This window comes from Pseudorca crassidens, chromosome 12 (genome assembly GCF_039906515.1).
Source record: "Pseudorca crassidens isolate mPseCra1 chromosome 12, mPseCra1.hap1, whole genome shotgun sequence".
Classification (NCBI taxonomy): Eukaryota; Metazoa; Chordata; class Mammalia; order Artiodactyla; family Delphinidae; genus Pseudorca; species Pseudorca crassidens.
In genome coordinates, this window is record NC_090307.1 from 85,476,153 (window position 1) to 85,487,048 (window position 10,896).

Consider the following 10,896-nt stretch of genomic DNA (forward strand, 5'->3'; position numbering starts at 1 on the left):
TTATGCCTGTGAAACTGACCAGGTCCCTCCTTTTGTCTTAGTCTACCCCTCACCACGGTAAATCCTCATTACATCGGGATCGGGGCCTAAGGAATATAGTAAGGATGACCTCCAAGTCCCTTTGGAAGGTCCCCACTGTTGGGGACCACCCCACGAATTCTCAGCACATCCGAGGCAACCCAGTTTTCCCAGCACCAGAGCAGGTAGTTCTTCCAGTGAGAACAGGATGAAGTAGCTAGCTTGAGTTTAAATGCTCACGGGTTAAGTTCCTAAAAACAGAATGGCCTAACTTGGGGGAGCACAGAAAGGGCGAAGTCAGTAACATCGCCTCTACTCTTGTTTTCCTTCCTGGCACACACTTAACATCTGCTGCAGTTAGGATGCATGCATGACGCAGCTCACCTGATCCCTGCCTTCTGACTTAACCGACACATCCTGTCCCTGGCCTGTTGTGCTACTGATATTGTCACGCAAGATGTTTCTGGACCAGGTGGGAAAATGCCCTTTGACAGGTCTCTCCCCACTCTCGCTGAGGAGCCGTTCTTTAAAATACCACCAAGAATTTGCGGAACCCACATCTTAATACAAGCTGTTAATGAAAATAAGCTTTATTACATCGAGTAATAAATACAAAGATGCAAACAGTCCCATTTTCTTCCAGATGTTTGGATCAACTTACAGGAAAGGCAGAACTGAAATCTACATACAGTCTCAGGAAAAATTTCGGGGATCCTTGTTGGGTTTGGTTTGGGAGGTTGCTCTTTCTTCTGTATGTATATAACTTGTGCATTTTAAAAGTCGACTTCAGAGCACTAATAGTCATGCAAATGCTTAAGCAAAAAAGAATTTACGTTAAGCAGAATCTATAGTGTATGGGAAACGAGGGGACCAGCTACTAGTTAAGTGTGCTGTCAAGTCCGCACTACAAAAAAAACCCTTCAAGTTGTATCAGCTTATGAAAAGGATCAAAGAACAATCCGGGTAACATAAATGTATTCAAAAGAGGAGAGCGAGACAGTGGTATCTTGGAGGCAAACTAGTTTGCTGTAAGATAGGTAATTTTTACGTGCATCTTTTGAATCAATGCTTTAAAAAACAACAACAAACACCTGGGTAGTTCCTATTTAAAATGTAACTCCCAATCAACTGCAAAATCTTTCCTCAATCTTACAGACTGTAGATTCGGAGCCTAGTGAACCATGGGAGGGGCAGGGGGAGGAGAAACCAAACTGTTACCATTTTGAAAACAAAAGTTTCATCTGAACAGGGGAGATGAACTGTAACTTCTCTCCGAAGATGGAAAACCGTCCAGGCTCACAGGGCAGCTAAGACCTGGCATTCCGTTCCGTTTCAGCCAAGCACTCCCGCACCAACCCTCGAGCGTGGATGATGCCTGGAAGAGAAGCAGAGGCGGACGTCAGCCAGCAGCACCCATTCCAGAAGAGGAGGAGGGTCCTTCCAAACCAACCGCGAAACCCTCAGACTGGAGGAAACTCAGGACCTGCATCCAACACCCCAAACCCCATCCCACCCCTCAAAGCAAAAACCCCTCTGCACGTCTCCCTAAAAGTTTCTTCCCATGCTCAAGGTGACAGCCAGCAAGCTCTCTTTTTATGACGTGACTCTATTTGAACCCTGTTACCGTCCAGATGACAGGAGGCAGTGTGTCCCCACCCAAGTTCTTTAAGCAGGGACCCGCTTTGGAGATTCCACGCCTTCAAACCATTATTTCTCCTAAATTCTAGAAAGGGCTTGACAATGTCAGGCAGCCTGGCTGGTTCGGGTGCGAGACGAGTGCTCACTCAGGCCACCTCGGTCCACTGCTTTGTCCTTCCCCCCAGGGGACGGGTGCCACCTTCTGCACTATTATTCTCCCCTCATCTTTTATCTCTATGGTTTGGGAGTTATCTATTGCTTGGGTTTTGTGGGGTTTTTTTCTTTTTTTGGCTTTACTGAACTTCATGAAATATTGATTTCATTTTAATAGACACCAAGAATCTACTCCTTCCAAGAGCTGACCCCCCAGAGGGCACTGGGAATGACACCCCAAGTCACTCAGGTGTCCCCACCTCACAAATCTTACCCCCCAGAGCTTCCGAAGACTTTCTGGAAAGGGCTGTGTAGCCACTGTCGCAGCTACTCCACTCTGCCATTGTACTGTGACAGCAGCCGCAGACATTAATAAGCAATGGGTGTGGCCATGTTCCAACAAGTCTTTACTTACAACACTGAAGTCTGAATTTCACATAATTTTCACATGTCACAAAATCTTATTTTTTTCACCATTAAAAAACGCAAAAAACATTCTTGGCGCTTGACTCCCTTGTGCCCTTCTTACTTCGCTATGATGTAAACTTGGCCACCTTACTGGTCAGGGTGACTGTGGGGCCAGCTGCTCACCCAGGATGTGCCCTGAAGCAGTCACCAGGTGTATCCATGTGTTGACCTGAACTGCCAGCTTTGTTGGGAGGCTGCAGGTCGCCTGTCAGAAAGACTGCGGGGTCCAGCATCCTCCCAGGCATTTGCAATCAGGTAACCGGCACTCCCGTTACCAGCACTGTGGGCAGAGCAATGCCCACCTGACCCCCAGGGCTGGATTGGGGGTTAAGCTCCTCCTCTCCCCCGAGCCCTCTTCCGTTCCAGCCTCTAACTGCCAGCCCCCCTCCCCACACCTGTGCCTGTTATTCCCCAATCCAGCTCTGCAATCGGTCAGTCTCTTCACAAAGGTGTCATGAACCGGCCCACTGCTCTGGGTGGGAGCCTGTCCTCAGCCGGCCTTGCCATCACTGCAGCCGTGGCCTCAACTGCAGCCCCCCTGTCACGCCCCAGATTTATAGCCACAGAACATTTCCCTCTCGATTTTCTCCAAATTTGCTTCTCTAACCTTAAAAAAAAAAAAAACTCCTAAAATTAAATTCACACATAAGCCACCGTGCTCTGAACTGCCACCTTCTAAAATAGAAATCCTTTTCTCCTCTCCACGCCGCTTTCACTTCGTGAAGCAGCAAAAAACAACCTATTTCTCTGCCTTCTGAAGTCAGCTGGCCAGTCACCTCTTCACGTGAGTCACTTTCTTCCTGTGGCACCATCCTCCCGCCCTTCCTCCCTCTTCAATCAGGAAAGAACTTCAAAGCATTCTCACTCTCCCGCCCCAGACTGGGACGGACCACACGCCCCCCTGGGCCCCGCTCCAAGGAGGACAGCAGAGGGCAACGCAGGCCCCCTTGGCCTCGTGTCACTGGCCTCACCCAAGTTGGGAGTCTACCTTATTGGGCCGCCCAGGGCTCCTAGGACCAGTGTCGGCCAACGGGAGCAGAGCGGGCGTGAGGCAGAGCTGCAGGATCTGGGTACAAAGACTTTTTTTTTTTTTTTTTTTGGCCGCACCATGAAGCTTGCAGGATCTTAGTTCCCTGACCAGGAATCGAACCCGAGGCCGCTGCAGTGGACGCGTGGAGTCCTAACCACCGGACCACCAGGGGAGTCCTGGGGATTCCCTTCTTAGACGCTGCATCTGACAACTGGCCGCCAAGCCCCTTCCATCAGATGTTCATCCCACAGACCCGCTCACCCAGCCTGACACCTCCACAGCCAACGGTAATTCTGTAACAAAGCGGGAGCCCCTGTGCCGCGGGGGACTCTTCCATCTGCCACCCTCCATTTTCCCCAGAAAATCTTTCAAGACAGTTACTAGGCCAGTGCCGTGGGGTCCGCCAGCAGCGAGGCGTCACCTGTCACGGGAGTCCCGGGCCCACGATTTACCTCGTTTTAGTCTCTCCATCGCGCTCTTGCTGCCCGCGTAGGTGGGTCTGATCTCTTTCCCCAGCTCTTCGATGATGGCCAACAGCTCAGCGTATTTGCTCTGGGGCACCTGGCTGTTCCCAGTTCCCTAGAATCAGAAAGAAAAGGGTTCAGGAGGATTGAACCCAACCTGACCCCAATGCCGTGGTCAGGACCCCACAGCATGCCAGCTCCACGAGGGCAGGGCTGGGGAGAGGCCCGAGCCGGGGGCAGGTGGTGGAGGGAGGGCGGCCTGGCCCAGACTCCAGCGCAGCTGCGGCCAGGCACGGCCCACCTGGGCGACAAGCACAGAGCAGGGAGCCGGCCCTCTACTGTCCCCACACACTCAAGGCAACCACCCAGCAGTCTGCAGAAAGCCCTTTTATCATCTCAAATGAAAAAAAAAAAAAAAGACTGGCTTGTCGATAGGAAAGTGTTCACTGAGAATCTCCTTGAAGGAGCCGATGGGCAGGCAAGTGATGGGGGGGGAGGGGGCGTGCTGAGGGTCCAGAGTGGGCGGAAGAGATGGAGGCCACACGTGGGGTCAGCAGGACCACAAAAACTGCCAGGGACCACCCAGACAGAGCCCAGAATGTATTTAAATTCATCCATCCTCCCCCGCAGGCAGGGCCCACCACGCAGAAACCCCTTCTCTCCAGAACCCCACAAACAGCCCGAGCAAACACCCGGAGCAGGAAGGCTGGGTCCCGTCGGCCTGTGGGCCTCAGCCAGGCCTCCCTGGCCCCCCCTCCCCCGCCCCCCCCCACAGCTGCATCAGGGCGGCCACCTCCCCCCCAGGCCCTCGCCTGCTCCCCGCTCCTCTGCCGCCTCCGCCTCCTGGCCTCCTGGTCCTTCCTCCTCTCCTCATCCAGCTCGGCAGCAGCCTCCCGCCGCCACCTCTTCAGGGGGTCCTCGCCCGTGCCCGCCTCCCCTCCGGGGGCAGGACGGCCTGGCGGGGCACGGCTCCCAGCCGCCGCCTCATCCGTGGGGCCGGCCTCCGTGGCGACCTCAGAACGCGAGTGGCAGCCACGGGAATCTCCCGGCTAGTGGCCTGGGTCCCCTCCCTGGCGGCCAGCGGCCACCTCCCCTGAGGGCCCGCCAACCCGGTGGGGAAAGCAAGTCTCCGCGAGGTTGGGGCAGGGGCGGTCCACAGTCCCGAAACTGGTGGAAGCAGGTGTAAAACTGAGGGGCCAGCAGCTCTCGGTGCAACGCACCTGGACTCCACTAGGATATGGGCCCGTCCTCCCTGCAGGGCCCATGACCTTGTGGGGAGTGAGTGGGAGCAGGGCCCCCCTCCTCTGTCCAAGCTCAGATACAGAGTCAAGGCCAGACCTCACTTCCCCAGGGACCAGGCACGAGGAGGCCCACCAGGGACACACGTGGGGTGGTGGCCCCATGGGGAACTGTGGCTCTCGGGGCTTCCAGCCTTCTTTGGGCTCTCCCACCCCTTCCTGTCACTCGGTGTCCCCCGTGAAACCCCCTGCCACTTCTCCATTCTGATGCCTTGAGCCCTGGGTTGAGGAAGCTCAGATGACAGCTCCATCATTTCTACTCCTTTCACCGCTTCCCCTCTGGCCCAGGCCGCCCCTAGGGCCCCTCCCACCGCACATCCCACCCCCGCTGCCATACCTGGGTGTAGCCTAGAGATGGCGGCCCGTAGTCACTCAGCAGCTGGCGGTACTGTGATGACGTCGCCATACTGGTGGAGGGCGGGTGGACACTCCCAGCTACAGGGGAGGAGACAGGAGTCAGTAATCAAGTAGCCTTGGCTAACTGTATCCAAGGTAAGGACTCTGAGTCCCCCTGCCCAGAACTCATGCCATCAACAGTGGTCTTTTGTCTCTGAGGATAAAGAACCCTATTCCTGTCCTCTAGTTTGGCCACGGCTGATACTCGGCGTAGATGACTGATGGTAAAATGTAGCTAACAGACCACTGCTCTTCACGCCCATCACCACAGCAGACATTGCTAATCAATCACAGAAATCCTTCCCATACATGCAGTCAAAACTGGTAGCAAAGACGAAAGCTGCTGCTATTCTCAGCCTAACCCTTGCAAGTCCCCTTTTCCTGGGTCCTGCTCCCCAGAGGTTGATATCCTAGAGACACATGGCTGCCACAAGAGCCCATCTGCTACTAAGGCTGGTCCACACCTGGGCTGAGACTTCCCGTGTGCCCAAAACTCTGCTGGAGTATATGGTGAGGAAGACAGGGGAAGATCTGGAGGTTGTTGAGACCCAACCCTGGCTGGGGACTGGGGTACTGGACACAAAGTCAGGAATCTGAAGCACATCACAGCCTGTCTGTGTGTCCTTGGACAAGCCCCTCAACCTCTCTGAGCTCCTGTCGCCCCTCCCCAAAGAGGGAACAAGACTCTCGGCAGTCTGAATCTATGCCCAGCTGGCTCCACCCCCATGGGGGAGGCGTAAGACCCCACTTATGGACTGTAACACTGGGAGACACTGTCCCTCAGCAGAGGGACCACGGGGGGCCAGGGCCCGGCTCAGAACGGAGTCTCCTGATGGGGGGTGGGGAGGCCCTCAGCAGGGAATTTTCCAGCTCCAGCTCAGTAGCTGGAAGCATGCAGACCCATAATGGCGTCCGAGTGGTCATTAGCAAGTAAAGGATGTCCTGCAGAATTATGAACAGCGGTAACCGTGGAGAATCTACCTAGCCCTCCTCAGCAGCTGCCCGCATGCCTCCACGCCCGGCCGGGGAGCAGCTTCCCTTCTGCCTGCCTTCCCCGGAGCCAAACTGTCTCTCTCTCATGCACACGGCGGGCTCTACAGACTTGGCCCCCGGGGATGGACAGCTGGTGCCAGGCCGGCCAAACCGACCAGCTGCTCATCTGGTGTGGGCAAGGGGAGGGGGCAGGGAAGGAAGGAAGTTCAGGAGCTCAGGCTGCTGGAGCTGGAAGGGGCCCTGGAGCCCCTCACTGCAGAGACAGAAACACAGACCAGAGAGGGCGGGCACTGCCCCAGGCCACACAGCACAGAAGAGACTAACACACCGCACCTATCCCTCTGTCCAGGAGCCGCAGACAGCTTGGTACCCGACGTGTCTTCCTCGGTCTCAGGCCTGCCTGGGTTTCTCCACTGGGACCCAGATTTATGCTCAAATACAGGCTGCCCAGTCAGGAAACGTGAATCCTGCCACGTCTAAGCTGGGACTGGGCACAGCACTGCGCTCCTCCGAGCCTCACCACCACGCCTCTACAGTGGGGTAGCTGAAACACCTGTGCTGCAGAACCACACCTCCGTCTGAAGCAGCTGCGGGTGTGCAGTGGCCAGAGCACAGGAGTGTGGCAGGGCGGGTGACCCCCAGCTCCCCTCGCCACATCAGCCAAGCCCCAATTTCCTGACCTTCTGATGTGGGCGGTGGGTGCGGTCTGGGCAGCTCAGGCTTTGCTGCCCCAGGCCAGGGTTCAAGTCCCGCCCACCACAACTTATCACGCCTCTCCGAAAGGCCAGGATGCTAAACGCTAGACTGTGTGGGGGGAGGGGTGTCTACTGCACCGCTCGGCACTTCAAGCCATCTAGAAGATTCCAGCTCCCTGGCAGGAGGTGAGCTGGACACCTCTGGTTCATTCTCTGCACCACCTCCTGCCCTCCTCTCGCTGCAAATCTGTATTTCTTGCCTCCCCGACCCACCTTCTCTCCCACAGCCAAGGGCTTGGACTAGGAGCCAGTCCAGCTGCGCCATACGCGGCTGTGTGACCTAAGACAAGGCCCTTCCCTCTCTGGGCCTCAGTTTTTCCATCTGTTTGAGGTGATGGTTCCCACGAGAATGTCTCAAGGCCCTAGATGCTGCTCCTCCAGGGTGCCGGGGTTAGGTCCCGGGGGGCTGAGCGGAGGAGGAGGAATGGGTTGGGGGCTTGGGGGATGGGAGTCAGGCAACAGCTCGGAGCTTGACTTTCCCACGGCCTGGGTGATGTGGTAGGTGACCCCGACTGTGTGCCAGCGCCAGTCCCTTACTCGGTGTTCAGAGGGGGGTGTCTGTGGCCCTGGAGAGAGCTGGCGGAAGGGCCCCGAGTCCCACTCATTCCCACACCTTCCTGCAGACACAGCGGCCGGCTGCCGGAGGCCTAGGAGAAAACCAGACCGGGCGTGAGCACAGCCGTCACGGAGCATCGCAGACAATACGTGTAGTGTGCGGGGACCAGGGAGGGCCCGGAGCCCAGGGAGGGACTGGCAGAGGCCAGCAGCTCCTGGGGCCAGGAGCGGCTCCCCGCCCCCAAGCCAGACAAAGAGCGCCCGGGCCTGGGGAGCTGGCGGCCTTCCCGCCACTTGGGGCGCCTGGGGGGGCTCTCCGGCGGGGAGGCGGGGGCTTTGTCTAACTCCGCCACTGCCACCGCCGGCCAGGCCGAGGCTTGGCAACTCTCGAGCAGGAGGCAGGGCTGGAGGGTGTGAGGGATGATGACAAGGAAGCCGGAGGAGCGGCAGCGGAGAGTCCATCTTGGATGCAAATGGCACGGGGAGATCCGGCCTTTCTAAAGGGGTCCACGGGGAGGGGGGCGGCCCCACCAAAACACCAGAGACCTGGGGACCTCAGCAGTCCTCCCGGAGTTCACCGCAGGAGAAAGAAGAAAATCTGTGTACAGGTGCTAGCCAGCCCAGAGGGCTTCGGGGTCCCCAGCGGGTGCCTCTGTCACCCTGTGACCCCAATCCCCGAAGGGCCCCATTCAGGGCGCCGGCCTCAACTGCACCAGGGCCGGCCTGAGACTTCCCGCCAGTCCGGGCTGGCAGCAAGACCCTCCACCCATCCCACCCCGGAGTCAGATGAGGGAGGCAGTGAGAAATACTGTGGCCACAAAGCCCGTCTTGGTAAGGTGTGCAGACCCCGGAAGAGGTGAGAACATCTGAGGAGAAAACAGGGGCTCTTGGGGCTTAGCGCCCACATTTGACCAACTCAACTATCCCCCACCCCGTCCTTCCACCCCCTTAATCTTAACCCTTTCCAATCCCCAAATTTGTGTCCAAGAAGTTAAATACACACACACACACACACACACACACACACACACACACACACACACACACACACACACACACACACCCCTATACACACATATGCATATACATATATTGCTTTCCTGGGGGCCTCTTCAAATTTTTGGAATTCTGGAGTCAACATTCGGAGACAAGGCCCAAAACTTTCGGCCAACTGCCGGCGTGGCATTTCTGACCAGCAAGGCCAATCCCCTCCCTCCCAAGCCCCCTCCATGCACCTCGCTTATTTGGAAGTTTGTTTCCCATCAAGAGTCTAAAGGAGAAGAACCTTGGTGAAGGGACAAAGCCGGTCCCCTCTGAACCCACAATTTCACCTATCGCCCTCGGTCCCTGGGGCAAGACCCTAGGCACAGCCTAAAGCTGCCTGACAACTTCTGCAGGAGTTTCCTGGGACCGCCCAGCTCCAGCCCCAGGGAAAGGAGAGGACGGCCCCTCCGGCTTCTGAAGGAGGGGGCCTTCTAAACCCAGACTTGGGGGCTCCGAGATGCGGGGGCCCCGCTGAAACAACGCCCCCAGCCGCCGCTTCCAGGCTCTCCGAGGCCCCCGATCTCCTCCAACTTCTCTCCGCGCACGCCTGAAGGGACCTCCCGTGCGACCCATTTTGAGCGCCCCGTCCCACGCGCCAGGCCGGGCGGGCGCCCACCGACAATCTCCACTGCACCGCCGGTGACCCCAGCGGCCCCGCTCCCTCGGGGTCGGCTGCACCTGGCACGCTCGCCGCCCCGCAGCGCCGCCCGCGCGTGGCCCGGGCTTGCTCACGTGCACCCCTGCCGCCCAGGCCCCCTGCCCGGACCCACCCCCAGCTCCCTAAGGGCGGCCCGCGCCGGGGTCCCGGCGCCCCGCTCCCGGCGCGGCCCGGCCGCTCCCGACTCCCGCCGGCAGGGGCCCTCGCCGAGCCGCCCAAAAGCCAAGGAAAAAGGAGCCGAGAAAGCCTCCCCCGCCCTCGCTCGCCGCGCTCCCCACGAGCCCTCGGCCGCCGGCGTGGGGGGGACCGCGGCGGCCGCCCGTGCCCCGGGCCCCGGCCCGGCCCCGAGGCCCGGCGCGGGGTGCACCCGCGAACTTTGGCAGGGCGGGCACCGGAATCATGGCGGCGGCCGCCGCGCTGCCCCGGGCCGGGACCCGGTGCCCGCCGACCCCGGCCGCCGCGGGGCCCCGGGAGCCGGGGCCGGGCGCGCGGACCCCCAACTTGGCGGCACTTGGGGCGCGGCGCGCGCGGCCCGCGGGGCGCACTCACTCACCGGCGTTGAGGGAGGCGGCGGGCATGTGCGCGGTCAAGTTCGGTTTGTAAGACATCCCCCCGAGCGGCGGGGCGCGCCGGGGCGCAGCGGGGCCCGGCCCGCGAGGGCGGCGGCGAAGGCGGCGAGGCCGGCCGGCAGCGAGGCGGCCCTAGCGTCCGTGCGCCCGTCCGTGCGCCCGCCGAGCTCCCGCGCACTTTTTGTTGTTGACGGCTCGGGCCGCACCGGCAAATATGGCCGTCCCTCACCCTGACACCCGCTGCAGTATATCACCCATACATCGGGCGGGCGCGCGGGCGCAAGGGCGGCCGCAAACTTTGAGCGGAGCCAGCGGGGCCGGCCCGGGCCGGGAGGGGGCGGCCCGGCGCGCCGCGGCCCGGCGTCAGGGGGCGGCTCCGCCCGCGGCCGCGCCCCGCGCCTCCGGGCGCGCTCGGCGCCCGCAACTTGGCAAAGTTTCGGGGGCTGGGGTCCCGGCGGCGCCCGAGGCCCGCGTGGGTCCCTTTCTTCTTCTGCGCTGGCGGCGCCTGGAGATTTGTGCTTGTACCGATTTTTTTTTTTTTTTTGGTAAGCTAGGTAGGATTGCAGAATTACTTTTTTCCCCCTTGACTGTGGGGGCAGGGATGGAAAATTACCTGGAGAAAATGGTGGCGAGTGGTATTTTTAAGCACGTAGATCATTCCAGACGCCGAGGTCTGGCTACTCCCCAGAATAAGAACAACCAATTCTTGACATTGATTTCAAATAAATTTCATGTCCCTCTCGGTATTAAGTGGTTTTTAACCCCTTGGCGGCCTAGACTCCTTTGAGACTGGGCAAAACCCAGAGGCCTCCTCCCCTGGGAAATACACCCTCACATCTACATAATTTTGCATCTTA

The 10,896-nt window shown here is 59.0% G+C and overlaps 1 protein-coding gene across 2 annotated transcripts; it reads right to left on the bottom strand.

Moving 5' to 3' along the window:
* Positions 1 to 592: 592 nt before the first annotated feature.
* CDK2AP1 (cyclin dependent kinase 2 associated protein 1) lies at positions 593 to 10,379 on the bottom strand. 2 transcript variants are annotated; one of them, XM_067701079.1, is made up of 4 exons: positions 10,024 to 10,379; positions 5,407 to 5,504; positions 3,760 to 3,886; positions 593 to 1,393 (listed from the first exon to the last, which is right to left on the bottom strand). In XM_067701079.1, the coding sequence occupies exons 1-4, from the start codon at positions 10,076 to 10,078 to the stop codon at positions 1,326 to 1,328; spliced, it is 348 nt and encodes a 115-aa protein (XP_067557180.1). In that variant the 5' UTR covers positions 10,079 to 10,379; the 3' UTR covers positions 593 to 1,325. The 2 variants fall into 2 exon arrangements, with proteins under 2 accessions (XP_067557180.1, XP_067557181.1); XM_067701080.1 differs by lacking the exon at positions 10,024 to 10,379 and adding an exon at positions 7,751 to 7,831.
* Positions 10,380 to 10,896: the final 517 nt, after the last annotated feature.

Bases quoted from the DNA above. Each gene is read 5' to 3' on its own strand.
- CDK2AP1 (XM_067701079.1), bottom strand. From the start codon at position 10,078: ATGTCTTACAAACCGAACTTGACCGCGCACATGCCCGCCGCCTCCCTC. The intron at 3,887-5,406 runs GTATGGCAGCGG...TTCTGATTCTAG, and splicing joins CATCTCTAGGCTACACCCAG to GGAACTGGGAACAGCCAGGT. The intron at 1,394-3,759 runs GTAAATCGTGGG...CTTCTCTTCCAG, and splicing joins GATGGAGAGACTAAAACGAG to GCATCATCCACGCTCGAGGG.